At 49.7% G+C, this 21,192-nt stretch overlaps 2 protein-coding genes across 9 annotated transcripts in view; one reads left to right on the top strand and one right to left on the bottom strand.

Moving 5' to 3' along the window:
• Positions 1-4,482: 4,482 nt before the first annotated feature.
• On the top strand, positions 4,483-9,030 carry Pld6 (phospholipase D family member 6). Its single transcript, XM_090349395.1, has 2 exons — positions 4,483-4,996; positions 8,390-9,030. The coding sequence occupies exons 1-2, from the start codon at positions 4,573-4,575 to the stop codon at positions 8,635-8,637; spliced, it is 672 nt and encodes a 223-aa protein (XP_090205521.1). The 5' UTR covers positions 4,483-4,572; the 3' UTR covers positions 8,638-9,030.
• Positions 9,031-17,252: 8,222 nt separating this feature from the next.
• Mprip (myosin phosphatase Rho interacting protein) overlaps positions 17,253-21,192 on the bottom strand; it is a 127,282-nt gene continuing 123,342 nt past the window's right edge. For 4 of the 8 annotated variants that reach the window (XM_090349386.1, XM_090349390.1, XM_090349391.1 and 1 more), the window contains 2 exons: positions 21,032-21,117; positions 17,253-17,609 (listed from right to left, as the gene is read on the bottom strand). In XM_090349386.1, coding sequence (XP_090205512.1) covers positions 17,538-17,609; positions 21,032-21,117 — 158 coding nt within the window. In that variant the 3' untranslated portion in view covers positions 17,253-17,537. Of the gene's footprint in view, positions 17,610-20,465; positions 20,532-21,031; positions 21,118-21,192 lie in introns of all 8 variants that reach the window. The other 4 variants (XM_090349387.1, XM_090349393.1, XM_090349394.1 and 1 more) reach the window with 2 other exon arrangements.

The following is a 21,192-nucleotide window of genomic DNA, read 5'->3' as shown; positions in this document are numbered from 1 at the left end:
CATAGTGTTCCAGCTCTTTCTGGCACTGGGTTGCCAGGTAGGCCAGGCTCCTGCAGCTGCTTGCTGAGTTTTACCTTTGTTGACTCAGCAATTGACAGTGTTTTAAGGTAGAGAAATCCCTCGTGGTTTGAGGGTTTTCTTCATCATCTGGGATAGTCATGTCCTCTGGAGTTGCTTCCTCACCCTATCTTCTTCATTTCCCCCAAACTCCCTCCTTTATCTTTCTAGGGAAAACCAGGAAGCTCAGCTGGACCCGGAGCTGCTCATTCTTCTGTCTTGCTTCCAGGCACTTCAGAGTGTCCTGTGACTTTTGAGTCTCCATCAGGTCCCCCAACTTGTCCCCCAACTCCAACTGCACCTGCTCCTGCTTCAGCTGCTCCAGCATCTGAGTGTGCCTCAGCAACTGCTGCTGCAGGGCTTCTTTCTCTGAGCTCAGCTGCTGACTGGAGGCCACGTCCTGATCACAGGTGGCCCTGAGCTCCTGCAGCTGGGTCAGGTACTGGCCATGCAGCTCCTGCAGATTTTGAGCCACACTGGCTCTATCTCAGCCATCTTTTCCCACTCTTCTAATTCCTCCTCTGGGTGCTCCAGCCTCTCCAGATGTTTTTTCACCTGCTGCTCTGAGGTCAGAATACTGGCAAGCTCTCCCTCTCAGCGCTCAAGCCTGCGGAAAGCATCCTGCAGCTGAGCCAGCTTCATCTTTCAGCTCTCTGTTGTGCACATGTATGCATCTCACGGTCTGGAGGATCTTGTGCCAATCCTTGGCATGCTGTTCCCATTCCTCCACCTTCTCCAGTATCCTCAGCCATTCCTGCTGCTCCAGCTTCTGGAGACCCAGGCTCTGGCTTTCCTGAATATAGATGTGAAGTTGTTGCTCCAGGCTCTTTAAATCCTGCCTATAGTAGGCTTGAGCCTGCTGCTGCTGCTGCTCAGCCTGAGCTGGTCCTGTAGGGGGCTGCAGCTCAGCCAGCTTCTTCCTCAGTTCCTTGCATCTCTCAATCCAACACCTGCGTCACCCCTGCTCCTTCTCAATTGGTTCATCTGCTCTGAGAGCTGCTGGACCTTCTCCATCCTTTTCATGTTGTCTAGTTGTCTTTTCAGTGCAGCCTACTCCACTAGTGCTTGTTGAAACTTGCAAATTCTGATCTTCATGTTGCTCTTCTGTGTCCAGAGCACTTCCAACATCTCCTGCAACTTGTTCACATCCTCCAGGTCGTCATAGCTTCAGTTTTTGTTTTTGTTTTTTCCCTGGAGCTGAAGCATCACATCATTCAGGTCTTGGATGAGCTGTAGGTCCTTTTCAGTCAAATTCTGGTGGTGACTGCAGACAATTATCATCTCTAGTTCTGTGCTGCCCTGCTGTGACACCTGCAGGTGGCTGGCAAGACTCATGTTCCAGTTCTCTCTTCATTGATTATGTGTTGCATATAGATCAGGGCAGATTATAAATCACATTCTGCTGAAACCAACATCTGTATTGATAGCTTGAGAATGTTCAGCTCTGTTTTCAGTACTTCTGCACATACTCTATCTTCTCATTCTCTTTTTCCTGTTGATCCTGTAGGTCTTTCTTTTCCTGCTTCAGTTATTCAATATCACTACACAACTGTTGTTTTCTTACTTTGCCGGGGTCCAGGGCAAGTAGCAGATGTTGGTAGCATCTCTCCAGATCCTCAGTGTTCTTGTGTCCCATCTTGACTCTGGCAGGTCTGACTGTGCCCAAAGGCAGGGAAGACTCAGGGTCAGCATGGTCTTTGGCTGTAGCCTCAGTGGTGTTGGTCTTAGGGATGCCTTCCTTTTTAGTTTTCTTTTTCTTGAATTTTTCAGGTCCATGAGGACAATTCTTCTGCTAGTGTTCTTGCAGTATTTTTTTTCCCTGCAGGTATTTTTTGTCCTGTTTGTTCACAGTGGTGAGCCACATTCCCAGGCTTTCTGAAATCATCTTACTTTTATTCTAGCAATCACTAACAACTATGTCTATTTCCTACTGTATCTCCAAAATCACCTTGATTCTCTTACCACTCAGCTACCTTTACCTTCCTCAACTGCTGGTAGTGATGTGTAAACCAAGAGGGAATAACCTTGCTACTAGGCAGTATGGAATGTGGACATAGCTCCAATTCTTATATCCCATTGGTCAGAAAGAAACATAATAGGAGGTACAGCCAGAATCTTGGGATCCAGGAAGAATGAGTGGAAGTCACAATGACAGCAACTCCTATAGTCCAATCCCCACCTAACTCCGTCCAGTTTGGTTGAGGACCTGCTTTAGCTGCACATGTACTGTCCTGGCTTCTCTCACTCAGCTGTGGCAATTAGAGTTTCCCCCCAGGCTTTCAATTGTCCTTCAGGAAGTGGCACCAAGAAACACAGCTATCTGCCCATGTCCAATGTCTTCTCTTCGTTACTCTATGCATAAGTAGCTCTATTGTCCTAACCATATTGGCTGATACTTGTATTCTGTTCAGGGAGTCACTGAGCTTCATAATGTTCTTGATATAGCGTGCTCTTCCAGCCCCAGTGGGATTGTAGGGTTCAGGGACATCATGGGTCCAGGGCTCCTCTCCATTAGTGCTGGCCATGCTGCTCTCCTAGGCCATGTCTAGAACAGCACATTATACACTTTGGTTGTTGATCTCAGAAGAATCAGAAAAATAATCATGGGAGAAATGAGAGTATCTGAAAAGTCCATGCTGCTGTCTTCCAGGAGTATGTGAACTCCACATCAGCACAAAAAGAAGAACCTGCACAGGACCCAAAACAAATCTGCTAGCCAAGCAGCCAATCCAAATATGTTGTGTCCGGAATCCAAGTTCTGGGACAGTCTTCTACCACTCCAGAGTCCTTGCACATGTATTTCGGTTGCTAAAGTGATTGGTGAGTTCACTGTGTGTAGCCAGGTTTTCCTTCCAATGAAACTTGGTGCTGGTTGTGGTGGTACACACCTTGTGTTCTCTGCTGAAGTCACTTTGGATTAAGGGCTTGTCTCCAGGCTACTATGAAATACATGTTGCAAGGACTTGGGCTTGTGACAACTCCTTAGTCCCTCAACTAAAAGGGCAGCTGGTTCTCAGCCCTCTTAGAGCTGCTTAACCAGCCCATTCTTTTAATCTGCTCTTGGCTAGGCCTCACTGCTCCAGTGCAGCTTTCAGGTCAGTCACTTGCAGCACTGAAAGAGGTTTCCCATCTGTAGTCACATCATCCAGCTCTGCTATCTCACATGAGGTACTTGGACTTGTTTTTGTTTTTGGTCCTAGAGCTTTCTCAAGGCTAGCACTCTGTCAATTGAGCCACAGCATCACTTCCAGCTTTTTCTGTGTATGTAGTACTGAGGAATCAAACCCAGGGCTTCATGAATGCGAGGCAAGCACTCTACCACTGGGCCACACTCCTGCCCCCCTCAGTTATTTCTTTAGGGAGCACTGGCTCCTCTTGCCTGAGAAGGGCATTAGGTATTCTTGTGGCTATTGGCATGGTGTTTGTTTCTGAATCCCATTCATGGCCAGAAGTGGGTTGTGGGAGGGAGGGAGTGAGCACATATGATGCATATTTGTTGGGTGAACCTGAGTTCTAACCACAGGGATCCCTCTAGCCTTCCCCCTTTTTCTTTTAACTTCCCTGTCCAAAAGAGCCTGGCTAGGCCAGCTGCAGGTGCTAACTTCCTGTGAAACCCTGCATTTCCAGAGTTGCCAGGCAGGTCCTCTGTGAAGTAAGCTTCCCCTCCCGGCTGTGTTTTAGGGTCAGCTGATCCCAGGAACTCTCACTCACAGACAGAAGCCGGACTCGAACAGGAATCAGGACTCCTCCCCAAGTAGCTCAAGCTTTGCTCTGGGACAAGCATGCCGGCTCCTCTGGCCTCTGCTCAGAGCGGCGCAAGCCCTTGCGGAACAGGAGTGGGAGGAAATCTGGGTGTTTCTTCTCCCTCGGTGTGGCCTCCACGGGCCCCCACGACGTCGGCAAAGTCACCAGCAGCGTGGAGCCAGGCCTGTTGTGCGGTGCAGGCTGGGTACCCGCACAGGGCAGCCACGGCGATGGCGAGTGACCCCAGCCCGAGGGGCAGTGTGAAGACGTGGGGACGGGAGGACCCTGGTGCCCCCACTCGTTCTCCAGGCTACACAGGGAATGGAGTCTGCCTTCTGCTGCCGCGGTGGGAAGCCGGGGCCGCGGCCCGAGCGCGACGGGGCTGGCTGGGCCCTGGCTGGGCCTTCACAGCCTGGCGTGCAGCCGCTGGGAAGAAGGGTGGGCGGATGGCCTGCACGTGGGGTGCGCCGCGGGGAGGGGTCTCCCGGGAGGGGCGGGGCGTTACCACGTGACGGGGAAAGGTGCAGGCGTGGTGGGGTGAGAGGTCGTGCGTCCGCACGTGGCGAGGCGAGGGGGCGTGGCGAGGGGCGTGGCGAAGGGCAGGGTCGTCGCGCTTAAGTGCGCGGAGAGGCGAAGGCGTGGTGGGGTGAGAGGTCATGCGTCCGCACGTGGCGAGGCGGCGCAGAGGCGTGGGGCGTGGGAGGAGCCCGGCACGTGACTGAGCACGCAGGCGCAGTGCTCTCAAGGCAGGGCCTCGAAGGCGACAGCGTCATGGCGAAGGTGAATTGGCGGTTGGTGGCGGCGGCGTTCGCGGGCGTTGCCTTGGCCCTGGAGGCGCTGCCCTCGCTGGTGCGTTGGCTGAGGGCCGGGCGGCAGCCGCGGCACGAGGTGCTCTTCTTCCCGTCGCAGGTGACCTGCACCGAGGCCCTGCTGCAGGCCCCGGGCGCGGCGCCGGCGCGGTCCCCGGCCGACTGCCCGTGCAGCCTCCCGCACAGCGAGAGCTCGCTGAGCCGCCTGCTGCGCGCCCTGCTGTCCGCCCGCTCCAGCCTCGAGCTCTGCCTCTTCGCCTTCTCCAGCCCGCAGCTGGGCCGCGCCGTGCAGCTCCTGCACCAGCGCGGGGTGCGCGTGCGGGTCATCACCGACTGCGACTACATGGCCCTCAATGGCTCGCAGATCGGCCTGCTGCGCAAGGCAGGTAAGTCGAGATGGGGCCAGGCCGCTAGGCCGCCAGCCCGGCCCGGGCCACTTGTGAGGAGGGCGTTGGACGGGCCGAGGCCTCATGCCATTTCTTTCCCTGTTTGTTTGTTTGTTTGTTTGCCTGGAGCTTGAAGTCGGGGCCTGGGCACTGTCCCCGAGCACTCTACCTTGAGCCACAGCACCACTTCCGGCCTTTTCTGCGTAGGCGGTATTGAGGAATTAAACCCCGGGCTTCATGCATGCTAGGCCAGTCCTCCACCACTAAGCCACAGTCCCAGTCCTTCATGAATTTCTTGCATTGTTTATCCTGGAGAAAGTAGAGTTTGCCTCCCAGGTCAATCTGGCCAACATGGCTGGACTCTGAACAGAGTCCTGCCTCAGTGTGCTCAGGAGGAGAGGAAGAGTCCTGGGGGCAGGTGGTGCCTCTGAAATTCCCACTTGTTCTCATGCCCTGGCAGTGGGCTTGTGACCTGCCTGGGACAGCTTGTACCTAGGTGGAAATGAGGAAGCACCAGGCAACAGTTTGGGAACTTGCAGCCTCAAGTGTTGATGGCTCATGCCTGAATCCTACCACGCTGCCAAGAGAGTTGGGATTCCAAGCCAACAAGAAAGTCCTGGAGACCCTACCTTTAATTAACTAGCAGAAATTTGGGCTGGAGGCACGACTCGAGTGGTAGTGCGCTAGCTGAGCAAGCAAAGCAAGTGTGTGAAGCCCTGAGTTTGAATCCCACCTATGGGGTGGGTAAGCAATTGAAGTATGTAGCCAACAGAAACCTTAAGCCTGACTGCTACCCTGTTGGCAAGTGAGCTAGGCCAAGATTTGGCTTCAGCTATGGGAGATGGGGGAAAGTTGTTCACAGCTGCACTGGTGAATCTCATGCTGGGTTCTGAAAATGCATAAAAATTATCAACTCAAGAGTAGAGGTGACTCTCCATAAGGCAGGGACAGAGGAAGCAGGCAGTATGAAGCAACCTATGTCCTCAGCCTGTGGATTCTCTATCCTTTTACCACATGACACAGGCAGGTGTGTTCTGCAGGTCTACATGTTAGCACCAAAAAGGGTATCAAGCTTGGGTGTCTCTATGGCCCAGGCTACCAGGGCAGTCAGCACACTCATTTATCTGGTCTGGTATTCTGGTGTCCACAGTGGCTTTGATGCTGGGAGCCCATGAGTGGCATCTGGGCAGCATAGTAGTTTGAATGCAGCTGCCCACTAACCTGGGGCACCAAAGCCATTCTGGGAGCAGGCTCCCTTAACTCTGGGTGACACTAGTCTTTACTCTAGGCAGTACATCCTCCTGGGGTTTAGATGTTGGTATTTTTGCTTCCCCTTACTGGCAATCCCAGAATTCTGCATGTAGATCGTTTTGTTGGAGTTGGGAGATATGTGGGTGACCTCCAGCATGCACTTCATTTTACTAATTTTTGGAGATTCCCCAAATCCCAGGTTTGGAAAGAACCAAATTCCCACTGAAGGCTGGATACTCTGCCAATGAGTCTTGCTACCTCTGGGTGACCGCTAGACTATCCTTTAACTCAACAGGAACATTGTGTCCCTATATTGGTTACAGTTGGCTCTCCATGTATAAGCACACAAATCCCAAAGGTCTGAAAGCCTCACGGGCAATGTTAGTGTGGAAGGAAGGAAGCATGGTGGCCAAGATGCTACCCAGAGCCACAGCCAGTATCTTCATTTGAATGAAGCAGTGGAGCACGGGGGTTGGTTTATTCTTTCTTTCTTTTTCTTTTTTTTGGGGGGGGAGCAGCAAGTAGGAGTATCCCAGTTATGAGCTGATGTTAAGAGATAGCAAGAGGTCCTCTGTGGTTTGAAGGTGGGAGCAGCAAAAGAGGCTCAGGGGCCTGTGGTATCTGCTTATAATGTTTCTGTGAGGTCATTGAAAGATGCTTTGAAGTTATAGTTGACAAGATTAACTGATGAGCTGGGCCCTGGTGGCTCATGCCTATAATCCTAGCTATGCAGGAAACTGAGATCTGAGAATCAGGGTTTTAAACCAGCCTTGGAAGAAAAGTTTGTAAGACCTTTTTTTTTTTTTTTTTTTTTTTTTTTTTTTTTGTCAGTTGTGGGGCTCAGACTCTGGGCCTGGGTGCTGTTCCTGAGGTCTTCAGCTCAAGGCTACCACCCTACCTCTTGTGCCACAGAATCACTTCCAATTTTCTGGTGGTTAATTGGTGATAGGAGTCTCATGGTCTTTAGTGCCCGGCTAGCTTTGAACCCCAATCCTCAGATCTTAGCCTTCTGAGTAGCTAGGATTACAGGTGAGACCCACTATGCCAGGCTTGTGAGACTCATCTCCAGTTAAGCACTAGAAAACCAGAAGTAGTGCTGTAGCTTAAAGTGGTAGAGCTCAAGCCTTGAGTGACAGGGCTCAGGAACAGTGCCTAGGCCCTGAGTTCAAGCCCCATGACCTACCAAAAGGAAAAGGAAAAAGATTCACTGGTGAGCTTGTGCCAGGATGGTGCGGAAAGGAAGGGTTAGGTGGATCCTAAGGCAGGGATTCAAGGATAACATCTGATACATTGGTGATTTGATTTTTGTATAAATTAGTAATTGTCAGTGTACTTCTGGAAGCTACATGCAACACACACACACACCTACACACCTGCCTTCCAGTTTTCTTCATTGTTCAACCGAAACCCAATCTCACTCACTTGGAAAGCCTATGGTTTTAGTGGATGAGTGTGACATCCCTATTCCAGAGTTCCTGCTTTCAACTCTTCTTTGAGGTTGTCCTCATTCTGTGAGCAGATGATACTGGCAGCAACTATAGGTATTGCTCCTGATAGGGAGTGGGAAAGCTAAGGATGAAAGCAGAGAAGCTGAGGGCCTGTAGCAGTCGCTTTACCTAGCATCCTAAATCCTCGGGTTCCATCTGCAGCACTGCAAAAGCCCCAAATGCCTCTCCCATCCCTGACACATAAAAGAAGAAGAAAAGCCAGGATCTAGGTTAGGATGGCAGGTGAGACGGAGGGACAGTGAGGTACCTAGAAAGTTCTGGCTGAAGTTCTTGCTCCCATCCTATTCAGGCCTCTCTGTAGTCTTCAGTTTGTCCTTTCCTAGCCCAAACATGAATGAAAATGTTAGGTTGATGCCACATGGCCCTTAAGGTTGCTTCTCAGTTTGGGCTCAAGGCCCAGCAGGGGGTGATAGGATGGTGGTTCCTCAGAGGAAAGAGCACAGTGTTGCTCATGGCCCCTGCTCTCCATGTTTCTCTGACCCTTCCATGCTCTGCCTTCTTCCTCTCCTATGCATCCATCTGGTCTTAGCAGATGACCAGTAAGCTTCTCTGGCAAGCTAGCTAGGAACAGCAGTATTAGTGGCCGCAGTGGCTGTGTGTGGCCAGTGTTGTGAGAAGCTGCCTTGCCCTGCAGGTATCCAGGTGCGGCACGACCAGGACTTGGGCTACATGCACCACAAATTCGCCATCGTGGACAAAAAGGTGCTCATCACTGGCTCCCTCAATTGGACTACGCAAGCCATCCAGAACAACCGGGAGAATGTCCTGATCATGGAGGATGCAGAGTATGTGAGACTGTTCCTGGAGGAGTTCGAGCGCATCTGGGAAGAGTTTGACCCTACCAAGTATAGTTTTTTCCCCCAAAAGAAGCGAAGTTGCTAAAGCTGGGTTGGAGTTGAAGGGGGAAGGGGTCTGAGCTGTACCCAAGTCCCCCATACTAGAAAATGTCTAGTGTGAAACTGGCTCCTTCAGGTACTTTACTGATTGGGAGAACTCAGGATCGAAAGGGAAGTTTCTGTTGATTTAGACCAGGTCAGTCCCATGACAGCCCAGTGCAGGCTGCTTAGCTTTTGCTCGAACTTACCCTGCAATGGACCCCAGGGTTTTGACAGGGGCTCTCCTTCAGAGCTGAACAGTCCCTCTCCCCTCCAACTTTTTTCTATTGAGTCTGGCAGTCCAGTTGTTGGCTCCTGGCTGATGGGGACAGGAAGCCAGGAGCCTCATCCCCAGGGTAGGCGTTTCCTGGCACAAACCAGTACGTGTGTGTGTGTGTGTGTGTGTGTGTGTGTGTGTGTGTGTGTGTTGGCTTTGGTCCTTGGCCTAGTCCCTAGTGTTGCTGTGCAAGGGAGGGTTGTAGGTGGCCAGAAGCTGGGTCCATTTCCTCATTGTGCTTTTAATAGTTAACCCCATCATGTTCAAGGGAATCTGTGTACTTAGATGTGAGCACATCTTTAATGCCTGTGAACACAGCTGTTTCCTGCTTATTGATGGATGGAGGAGCTGTCTGCTCATGGAGGAGCATAAGGGGTGGCTGTGGGCTGTATGTAGTAGTCTCAGCTGAGGTCTGTCGTTCACAGGTCCTGAACATGTTCACATGTTTTTCACGTGTTTGTGAAATGGTTCAGATTTCCTTGGTCAAGCACATCTAAGTGTAGGTAGCACAGTTGGTATCTGGAGCTACAATTTTGCCTTTGTACATGTTGTATTCGCTTGAGGCTTAGTGGATGTCATCTCTCCCCAGCTCACAGCTGAGCACCGTGTGTGTGTGTTTCTTTTTGTGGTACTGGTATGTAAACTCAGGGTCTTGTGCATGTTTCCCCTTTTAATGTTATCTCTGACTTAAAGTTAGTCAAGTAAATTAGAATTTAAAAATATATATTTGGTGGAAACTGAAGTGTAATTTACCCAGATGCAGTCACATGGGAGGTGTTTCTCCCAATGGTCTGTTCTGGAAGGAGGACAGAGGACATCCTAAGAGGATGACTCATGAATGGCCAGTACATCTGAATAAATGTTTTTCTGGAATGTGAGTGTGCCTATCCTTGTCTTCGACTGCTGTGTCCCAGTAGTAACCACTGTTATTTTTGGCAGTACAGAGCTTGAATTCAGAGCCTTGCACTTCTTGCAACAGGTGCTGTACCTGGCTACGTCCAGTCCAGTGGCTACTCTTTATTAAGTCTACAGCAGTTTAGACAGCAGCAGTAAAACAGCAACAAGACTGAAGTGCTACCTGTGCACCTCCTATACTAGTGGTTTTCCAAAATGTCCCAGTTGCTTTGGGATTATTTTGTAAACTTAGAAGAAACTAAGTGTGATCCCCACCATTTCCTTCTGCTCACTTCCCTGACCTGTGGTGGTGAATGTGTGAGTACCAAGAGAACCCCAGCCCCCACCAGCTGTGCCATTTCTTCCAGAGAGAGTAAGCTGGAGGCATGTGGCAGCATGTAGCCATCAGGTGTTACATGCATAGAAAGTAACCTGGCTAAGCCACCTCTAGCAATTCTTGAAGATTTGTGAAGCTGTCATTTTTCCTGCCCCCTCCCCCAATATGGGTGTCAGTCCTGGGGGCTGAACTCAGGACCTGGGTGCTATTCCTAAGGTTTTGTGCTTGAGGCACATAAGTGGTGCTCTACCACTTGAGCCATACCTCTACTTCCAGCTTTTTGGTGGTCAACTGGAGAGTCTCACAGTTTTCATGCCTGAGGTGGTTTCAAACTATAATCCTCAGATCTCAGCCTCCTAGGTAGCTCAGATCACAGGGGTGGCCCCGGTGCCCCGCTCGTTAACCTTTCTGAAAAGAACTTTGTGATAAAAGCTAGTTGTCCCTGAGGTGTTGTTTTGTTTTTTTTTTTCTGTACCTAGAGATGCATCTCTGCATGGTGCACATACCCTAAGCAACAGCTAGGTAATTAGGGCCAGTGAGCACAGCAGGTTGGCTGGGCAGACTGGCAGGCCTGAGGATCTGAAGGCAGTTGAACCATGTATTTGACTTTGACTGAGATCCTTTAGGTGGCAGCAGGTCTTCAGGGCACTTTTTCAGTGACAGAAAGATCCAGGGGACACATGGCTTCGGCTCCATTCCTAAGGTAAGCAGTGCTGGACACAGCATGCAGTGGGAGATGCTTGGGGGAAGGGATTATGATATATGTCACCTGAACTATTTTGCCTTCAAAATTATCTTGTGTCTTAGAGTGTGAGGCCCTGGATTCAAGCTCTAGAACTAGAACACACCAGAAAGTAATGAATTCCCAAGAAGGATTGACAGTTGCTTTGTGAGTATAGCAAATCCCCTCTCCCCCCAACTATCCATTACCAACTTAGTGGTTAGGTCTGTGGCTCATTTGGAGTTAATATTTGTACATGGTAAGGTAGGTAGAGGTAGGCAAGGTAGAACCTCGTTCCTGAAATGTGGATTTCCACTGTCTCAGCATTATTTGATATAATTTATTCCTCAGTGAATGGTATTGACAGTCATTGAAAATCAGCTGCCCATTACTTTAAGGGCCTATTTCTTTCTTTCTTTTTACTTTTGCCAGTCCTGGGGCTTGAACTCAGGGCCTGTGCATTGCTCTTGAGGTTTTTTGCTCAAGGCTAGTGCTCTACCACTTGAGCCACAGCTCCTTTCCAGCTTTTTGATGATTATAGACAAGAGTCTCCCAGACTTTCCTGCCTGGGCTGGCATGGAACCATAATACTTAGATCTCAGCTTCCTGAGTAGGTAGAGTATAGGCACCCATCTTTCCCATATGAGTTTTATCAGTTGCTCATTTTTTTTTTTTTTTTTGCCAGTCCTGGGGCTTGAACTCAGGGCCTGAGCACTGTCCTTGGCCTTTCTCGAGGCTAGAGCCACAGCACCACTTCCGGCTTTTCTATGTACGTGGCAATGAGGAATTGAACCTGGTGGGTCTTCGTGCATGCTAGGCCAGCACTCGACTATTAGGCCAAACTCCTGGCCCCAATACTAACTAGTTTTATAAGTCACTTTTCAGAGCTTTGAAAAAATGTTTTAACTATAAACTACTACACTAAGGCCCATGTCCAAAAACTTAGCTACATACATTTGACTATTCTTTTTAACAAGTAAAACATAGTGTGTGTTTATGTGTGCGTTTTTTCACTCTACCACTTGAGCCATAGTTTCACTTTTGGCTTTTTGGTGATTAAGTTGAGATGAAAGAAGATTAAAATTACATCAGTCTCGTGAGAGCTGTAGGGTTAGAGGCATGAGCCTCTGCCACTTGCAATTAATTTTTTGGCTTCATAAATTACATAAGTTCCTTAATTTGATTTCTGTTTGGTAGAGACTTAATTTGATGTTTTTCTGAAGAGATTTGGTTTCTAACATACTACTCTTAAGAGCTGTGAAAATAATCCAGTTCATTATTTTAAATTACGTTATAGCATACTGGGAGTAGTTTGTTGAATTTTATAGTTCTATGTGTATATATGTCTTGGATCATTGTATAGGATGCATTTTAAAAAACAAAAAATCTTACTGCAAATCTAGCACACAGGAACTAATGTTAGAGGGTAAGACATGACTGCAAGTTAAGAGGCCAGCTTGGGCCTCACTTCTGGGCTAGGAATATGGCTCAGAGCTAAGGTGACTGTCTAGCATGCTAAGAGAGTTCAGAGTTCCTTTAATAAGAGGAGTAGGATATGAGAGTTATAAAAACTGGCGTATGGAGGCAGCACCATCAATATTTTATTTTTTTGGTCGGTCTTGGGGCTTAAACTATGGGCCTGGGCACTGTCCCTGAGCTCTTCAGGCCAAAGTTACTGCCCTACCCCTTGAAACATAGCCCTACTTTCCATTTTTTTAGTGGTTAGAGTAACACGGACTTTAGTGCCTGGGCTGGCTTTGAACCTCGATCCTCATACCTCAGCCTCCTTAGTAGCTAGGATTACAGGCATGAGCCACCTTGCCTAGCTCCATCAATCTTTTTTTGTGGGACTTGTGGCTTGAATTTGGCCTGCGCACTGTCCCAAACTTTCCAACTCAAGGCTACCAACCTACCCTTGAGCCAAGCTCCACTTCCCATTTTCTAGAGGTAAACTGGAGATGAGTCCTTTTGTGCCAGGGCTGGCTTTGAACCTTACTCTTCAGACCTCAACCCACCCCAGTCTAAATAGCTAAGCTGCCAATCAATTTCTGACTTTTGACCTAAAAGGCATGTGGCAGACCTGTCAGTGAATACTACTTACACAGCACACAAAGGGTGATGCAAAAATAGTTTATTATGATATAGCTCATGTAAAGTGAAGGGATATTCACAAAGTAAGAATTATCAGCCACAGGACTAGCATGTCACACAGAGGAATAAATACCTTGAATAAAGCAGCACTTCAATTGTAGTGAACACTTGATCACAAGCTTGTAGTAAAAAAAGCTGAAAGTTAGACCAGAAAGAGTTAAACTGTTGGGTGGGGCAGGCTCACATTCGCTCAGCTCCCCTGCAGAAGACTACCAGCCCCACACTTGGCCCTAGGGGCTTCTCAGACCTGAGGTGGGAGCTGGCTCCATTTGTTGAACCTTTATTCTGCATATAATTTCGAGGTTGGCAACCAAAATCATTTAGTTTTTGAACAGAAATGAAATAGCAGCTTGTTGTTTGAACATTCAGCATGACAGCTGAATGGAAAGAAGTGGTCTGTATGTTTCCTTCATGGATGATTCCTCCCCTCAGCTGGAAATCTGATTTGTGACCATGGAGCTAAGACGTTCACCCTAAGAGGGTATAGTGTATGAAAGGTCACCAAGACTGGATTGTCCTGAGGCCACTGGTAGTTTATGCTTCATAAATATCACTATGGAACTGGGTTTAAGTCTGAGCAGTGGATAGGTTGCCAATATCAAAGGAAACTCTTAAAAATCCTTTAATTTTTTTCAATTGAAATTTTGTGCAACAACACAATAATTTATAGTTCCTTATGATCTATTCTTTGCTAAAATAAAACCAGATAGGTGACATGTCTTAGCAATCTTATAAATGGAAAAAAAGTCAAGGGCATGTGGACCATAGTTGGCTGCGGTAGATTGCCGTATCTGGTGACAACTTGTTTACATTGAATTTGAACTGCATGCCAGGAAGGCCCTGCCAAACATGGAAACCATAACCCAAGCTCTCAGTGAACCCTGGAACCTCACATCCTCCTACAGTGCTGGTAGCTCCTTAGGAATTTTGCAGAAACACGTTGGAAGTTTCTGAGACTTGCCACCATACTATGGGCATTAGCTAGCTGGCTGCTCTGCAGAGCCTACTCCCAAGCAGCCCAACCCTGGGAAAACAGGTGCGGGCGGGAGTAGGCCACCAGCAGCCTGTGCCTTTGGCCGTGATTCCTTTCAGGTCTCCACCTGCAGACCTTTCCCTTACTTCCCAGCTTTTACACGTGGACTCGGGAGGGCTCTAACAAGAACACTAACACACCTAGTAAGAAACAAGTGTGAGTGTAATACGTGGTTATCCTTACTGTACAGATTCTTTAAAACTTTCGATGGCCAAGGCTTTAAGAAAAAGATAGGAGTTGAATTCAATTTCTCCAAAGGATGGGTGGAGCACTGCATCCAACAATCCTCCCCATCTTGGTAAGGCCTGTCCTGATAGAAAATCTTTAAAAAAAAATCCCTGCAGTCACTTGTCAGCAACAATTACACTGCTTTCCCTGGTCAGTCAACATATAGGAAAGTTTGAGGAAAACAAGCCCAGGTGACAAACCACTCCTGTGGGCTGTGTGGTGGCTCTCATATCCTGTCTTTGTACTCCACTTTCAGCCTCAGAAGGAACTGAGAAGGCAGGTGTTGTCCATTTCTACAGAAGCCAGTGTTCTGAAGCAGGCAAATGAGGTGCTGGCTGATGTTCTTCCAGAAGGGATCAGTGCTGTTGCTGCAACTTCAGTGTTCACCTGCTGCCAGGTGCAGGTGGGAGACGGCTGGCTCCTGGTTGCACTTTGAGTCCCTTCCCTGACATCAGGCTACTGCGGGCCTGGTAGTGCTTATCCAGCCCTGGTCCTGGTCTGCAGGAATGCCAGGGTAGATACCATCCCTGGTCTCAAGTCTCTCTGGCCACATGGTACCTGGGCAGCAGAGGTAAAAAGGACTGCACTTCTTGGCATGCTTTGTGGGGTACAGGTGCACTATGCCCCTACATGTCCACCAAATGTCAAGCTGTCAGGACTCCTGGATGTGTTTGTCAAGTTTTCTTTTCTTTTTTTTCTTTAAGTGCTAAATAAGCATTGAACCCTAGGCCTTGTCCTTGCTAGGTAGGTTCGCTGCTCCATTTTGATTTTAAAATCCTGCTAAATTGCCCAGGCTGGCCTCAAATTTGTGATCCTCTGGTCTACTTCAGTTTCCCCTTTTGAAAACCTGTATTCCTTTCTCATGAGTTTGACCCCAAGGAGCATGTGTTTCCATCAGTTCCGGACTGGGCTTGTCCCGGAGGGTCCTCCTGCCTTACACTTGCTGGACAGGATGTATACTGTGACTTGTGACTTAAGCTTCGCCGAGCCCACACTTCCAACTCAGTTTCCTCCTGACTGCTTGCAGCTCGGCTACTCTTAGGGCAGAGCCCTTACCCACACTGCATCAGGAAGACTGGAGCCAGTTCCCCTCCACCCCCCCCCCCGCCCCTGCTCCCCGAAGCACAGTGTTCCCTGCTTGCCACCCCGTGCTGGCAACTTGACTAGCAGATGACTGTGTGCTTGTGCTCTTGTATCTCATATGGCTTACTTGTGGGTATGTGGTACATTTCAAGTGCGTACTCACAGGAAAACAAAACTAGGAAATGTACACATTTCTGCCATAGCTATTTTGTTTTAGCGCAGCCTGAAAGCTCCTAGTTACCTCCACAGCCCCTGCCAGCCTGAGAGGAAACTTCCCAGCCACTGCACAGACCACCTCCACATGCTCAGGTCCTTCCTCCTCCCTCTGGAATGCACCTGGACCATCTTTCCTGCCTGGTTACTCCAGCTGGAGGATAGGACTGACAAAAAGAAAACTCTCTTCCGGACTCAGGCAGGAGTCATCCCCACGAGTCAACACTCACAGCTGCCCAGGCAGCCAGCAGAGGAGCCAGACACAGTCACACCCATGCAGCTTCTCTCTCTCGGGGTGAATCTGGGACCCTGACTTGTAGGATGGGTGGTGCACAGGTGCCCACCCTCCTGTCTCCTGGCTCCAGCCCTCAGCTACTACACCGTCCAAGTTCCTGGATCTGAGAGAAAAGTGATGACAAGAACAAGGGCTCTTCCCACCTGTAGTGGGCCTGCTTTCATGGAAAGGGATGCACGAGGAGGATGGTCACCAAGGAACCACAAACGGTGCTTCATTGGAGAAGGCAGCAGTCCTCAGACATCCAGCCTTGTCCTCACCACTACACATGCCCATGCTGGCATTTCTCAAAGCACTGCGGGAACATGGAACAGTAGTGTGCATCCCAGTGAGGAGTACATGGCGGGCCACAGCCTTCTGACCTCCCAGCCTTTGTCCTCCCTCTCAACTCACTAGGGCCAGTCAGCCTGATCAACTCATCCAAAAACTGATCAGGAATTTCTGTACTTTTCTCTCTCCAAGCATCCATGTACAATCAACCTTGCATTAAGGCACAAAGGAGCGCTCCAGGCCTGGAGTCGGTGGACCTGGCAGCTGGGGCTTCGTGTTTGCATCTTAGTAATACTAGAACAGAAACCCCCCCGAGCAAGAGGTTTTTAGTGCTGCAGAATGTTCAGAGCAGGAAATAGGACCTGCTTAACTTTTAGTATTGGCTCATTTTAGGCTGATACCACAAGGGAATCTTCCAGAATCAAGACCAGTCGGGGTCCTGAGCACGGTGTTGGCTGTTCTCTTGGGGTTCTGATCACCCTTTGGACTTTCCTGACTTTGAGCGGAGCCTCTGAGGCCTTCTCAAAAGCGTAAGAGTTTTTCTGCAGGAAGACTTAAGCCCAGCAACCTTCTCTCTGGAGACTCCTGAAGGAATTCCTCACTTCTGGCAACCAAAGCCTCAGGCTGCAGACCAATCCCAGTGGTTGGAAGACAGAGTGACTGCAGATAAGGGGAGGTATGGGCGGAGGAAGGAATGAGAGGGCCAGGGGGTTTTGTGCAAGATTTAATAAAAAACAAAAATAGGAATGGTTGCTTTCAACATTTTCCAGGTTGTGAAAGGGTTGCCAGGATTTTCTGGGGCGTGGTTCTAAGCTGCATTAGTGGAACAAATACAAAATGCTATCTTCTTCCCAGGCCAAAAAGGCAATGCCTGCAGGGTGTACCCCCACCCCAGGCCGCCGCCTCCTCTAGCAACCAGGCTGGTGAGCCATTGTGGGCCAAACCAGGACATCCAGGTGGCTCTGCTGTGACCAGCAGGGCTGTGTCCATTGGGGGTGCTTGGCCTCGTGCAGCAGAGCAGAGCCACTGGCAGTTTCCTGCACTTGTGCTCAGAGGCAGGGCTAGCTTATCAACAGGCTGCTGTGCCTTAATACTGATAGTGAGTGCCGTGGGACGCCGTGGGACAGCGAGGGGCTGCTCAGCGTGGGTGGGGTGGCCCTCCTCACCCCACTGCTTGAGCTTGACTAATTTTGGAATACCATGGGAAAAAGCTGTGATAAAGACAACAAGAAGTCAGAACCAACACAGCAGGGAATGGTGCAGACAACCCATACACCAGTCTCTCATGCATCCATACCCACAGCTAACGTTGACAGTACAATAAAAAAGGTGCAGACAAGAAGCCACGCTCAGGTTGTGTCGCTGCCAGCCGGGAAGAGTATGTGTTGAGTGGACCAGGACACAGCTAGTCTTTCTTCAAGTCCCTGGATTCAAAGAGCTTCAAACGCTCCTGCACCGTCAGGCCTTCCTTCAGACTCTGGGGGAGATAGAAGCAGTGTTAAACTTGCCCATGTGAGTGCCCGAGTGTTTTGCATGGGCAGGTACAGACGAGGAGGAGGAAGGGAGGCTCCTGAGACTGATTAGTGGGCATGCTGAACACAGCACCCTGTGAAAATGTTACTGGGAGAACGTGTTTTCCTGCAGAATCTTATTTGTATGAAAAATGGAAAATGCAAGAGAAATGAAGCTGTGTCTAAGTAGCTTAATTGTGTACTTTGGAATCTTGAGAAAAGTGTAAGCAAACTGGCCCAGCCAGGAAAGACCCTGTGCTGCTTCCACGCCATCCTGAGTATGGCCATGCACACCTCCGTGCCTGTGCTCACCAACCTGGCCACCTCCACTGGAAGGTGTCTCAGGGCAAGTGCCCTGCTCCCCGGTGCTGCCACTCTGCACCCACCTCAAGCTTTTCCTGATGGGAACGGAGGGGTGGGGTCACTAGATGTTATGGCCTTAGGAATGTATAATTGTGCTCCACTGACACTTTCTGGAATGGAGATGCAATGGTCTCTACATGGAATGCTATGATGTCCCCAAAGTAAGGACAAACCTTAACGGGAAAGATTATTTCCCAATTTACCCTTACAAATTTTCATCTGCATGAAAACATAGAAGCACTTTTTAGAAAATTTGGGAAGGGTTAGGTTCCAGTTGGACCTGGCTTCTCACAGTGCCAACTCCTGTGTGTGTGGTCTGTGTCACCACAACAGAGCCAGGGAAGCACAAGCAAGTAAGGAGGAAATTCAAAGCTATTTCCCAGACTAGTTTTAGTCAGAATTCTGAGCAGTGTGAAACTACCTGCGGGAGCCCCACACAGTGCTGGCTCCTTAGCACTGTGGGCAGCTCATGGTTCTTCCTGAGGTCAGGACCCAGCTTCCTCCTGGGATGAGGGGGCGGTGGGCGTCTGAGTGTTTTCTGTTCTGGGGTACTACTGCATATGAGCAGGTGCCTCCCCACCCATTATTGGCCAGACTGAGCTGGCTAGAGAAGAGCAGAATAGCCGATCACCCCAGGGCAGGCAGCCTGGCACTAACTACCTGCTAGGGCAGCCCCAATGGAGAATGGTTGCGGTGCCCTGCACTGCTTTTAAGTGCTTAACGTTGTAGGACCTTCGTTGAGGATATCAGCAGCTGTTCCAGAGATACATGTAGACAGCCCTTTAGGACTGCTCCCTGCATGTGGCAACAGAAGCTGGGTGACAGGGCCAGTAGGCTTTGGAAGGCTCATAGGCAGAGTAAGCTCAGCTGATTGTGCTTATTATAGGTTCCCCCCCCCCCCCAGCCCTGGGGCTTGAACTCAGGGCCTGGGCACTGTCCTTAGATTCTTTTTGCTCAAGGCTAGTGGTCTGTCACTTGAACTACAGCACCACTTCCAGCTTTTTCTGTGTATATGGTACTGAGGAATCAAACCTACGTCTTAGTGCATGAGAGGCAAGCACTCTACCACTAGCCCCTCCCCCCCTTTTGCCAGTCCTGGAGACTGAACTCAGGCTTGAGCAGTCTTAGGGTTTTCCTCAAGGCTAGAGCTCTACCACTTGAGCCACAGCACCACTTCCAGCTTTTTTCTATGTATGTGGTACCGAGGAATCAAATCCAGGTCTTTGTGCATGCTAGGCAAACACTCTACCACTAGGCCAAACTCCCAGCCCCTCCTCATTTTTTTAAGGTCATGTTTAAGCCTAGACTTAAGTTTTCAGTCATACATTTGGGTATAAGTAATCTGGGATTGGAGATTACTCACGCAATTAGGTGCAAGCCCTTGGGTATTCTGTTTTCTTCCTAAAGCCAACACTTTTCACCTGAGCTTCAGAGATGCCTCTTACTGGCTGCCCAGAGGCCAGAGAGAGGGTGAGCTAGTGTGCAGGAGCTGGCACCTGGGTAATGCCAGCAGGACAGCACTATGCCACCCCTCCTTGTTAAGGCCACTGAGTGGCAGCCACAGAGGACCCTCTCCCCGACCTTCCTCAAACACGTGAGTACAGCTGTCCCCCATCTTCAGGAGGCCCAAGAATCAAGCCCATCATGTTGTTACATGATTCCTTATTGGGTGCTGGTGGCTCACCCCTGTAGTCCTACTCAGGAGGCAAAAGATTGTAGTTCAAAGCCAGCTTGGGCAGGAAAGCCCACAAGCCCATCTCTAACTTAAAAAAAAAAAAAAAAAAGCTAAAAGTGATGCTGTGGCTGACGTGGTAAAGCACGAACCTTGAGCACAAAAGCCCAGAAGCAGTGCTGGGGTCCAAGCCCTAGGACCTGCACACATATCCCCCTGCCTGTGGTCACCAGGCCCTTGCTCAGCCATTTCCTCAGCTGCTGTACATGGTGTACTGCTCAGTTCCTTGGTAGGGGGGAAGGAAGAGAGGGAGGGGGAAGGGCTCGGAGGGAGGAAGAGAGGGAGAGAGCGAGCGAGCAAGAGAGTGAGCGAGAGAGCGCACACAGGCGCACGGCCCTATGTCTTAGGAGCTCCTGGGCAGTCTTTGCTTGACAAGAACAGCAGGTGTCTGCTACCACCTATATTGACACAGGGCAAACAGCTTGTTTCCAGAGAAGGTGTGTGAGCTTACAGCTGTGCACAGATTGATCACCCAGCATGCATGCTGGCTCACACCTGCCTACAAAGCTGGGGAGCTCCCTGGGCCGGTTCAGCTCTGTGAAGGGGTTAGAATGCCAGTCAGCTCCCCAGGACAGCTACTGGGATATCTTACAGATTTTGTATGTGCTTGCTGAGAAAAATGGATTAAAATAAAGTAACGATTATGCAGCTGTGTGCTGTGGAAGTGTGAGCAGTGCATGCAGAGCCGCCCCGTGCAGGCCGTAGGCGGTGGTAGGAAGTGGTTTACCTACACGACTGGGGACCTGGAAGCGGGCGCGAGTCAGTTATCCCATGAGACCTGCTCAATTACGGACTGTCAGAGGAAAAAGCAAAAATAAGACACACACACAATCAAACACACACAATCAATCCTAATGCAGCATGCTGGCCACATCCCTTCCACCCGTCACCTTGGAGACACAAGCCTGACTCTGGGAGCAGCCTGGGAACTGGCCACTGCATAGCTGAGGAGGGAGGGTAGATAGCTTGGTCTCTCAAACACAGTGTGTCAGTGTGATGCTAAGGGCACACAGGGAACAATACAGACAGTGGAACTGCTTTTAGAAGGGGCTGGAATAAAAGCTTGTCTAGAAGGCAAAAGACTGATTCTTCTGTGCCTTCGTTCTTGTCTGTGTGACCAGGAGGTGGTACATGAAAAATGCAAACATTGAAGCCTCCAGAACCAGCCCATAAATGGGCTGGGCTGGTGCCTGGACCTAGGGCCCAAAGTAGGCTTGGGACTGGCCAGTGCCTGGGCCTTGTGTCTCCTCTCCCCACAATCTTCAAGTCCCCAGCAGGGAGTACCCTTCTTACCTTGGACCTGATGTTTCTGAGTTGCCGGGTGACACAGGATCTGTCTTTCTTGAGGAAGTCAGGGTTGCTTTTAGATTTCATTATGTCTGAAGAAACAAACAGAGCCATTACTTTTGAAACCAGATGGTCTAAAAACTCTGAGTTTACCACTAGAGCACACT

Source organism: Megascapheus bottae, chromosome 17, assembly GCF_031878675.1.
Source record: "Megascapheus bottae isolate mThoBot1 chromosome 17, mThoBot2.hap1, whole genome shotgun sequence".
Classification (NCBI taxonomy): domain Eukaryota; kingdom Metazoa; phylum Chordata; class Mammalia; order Rodentia; family Geomyidae; genus Megascapheus; species Megascapheus bottae.
The sequence above is the reverse complement of the archived record's forward strand: the minus strand, read 5'-3'. Positions and strand labels throughout refer to the sequence as shown.

Excerpts from the sequence above, each read along its gene's own strand:
- Pld6 (XM_090349395.1), top strand. The coding sequence starts at position 4,573 with ATGGCGAAGGTGAATTGGCGGTTGGTGGCGGCGGCGTTCGCGGGCGTT. Across the intron at positions 4,997-8,389 it reads CGGCCTGCTGCGCAAGGCAG|GTATCCAGGTGCGGCACGAC; the intron begins GTAAGTCGAGAT and ends CTTGCCCTGCAG.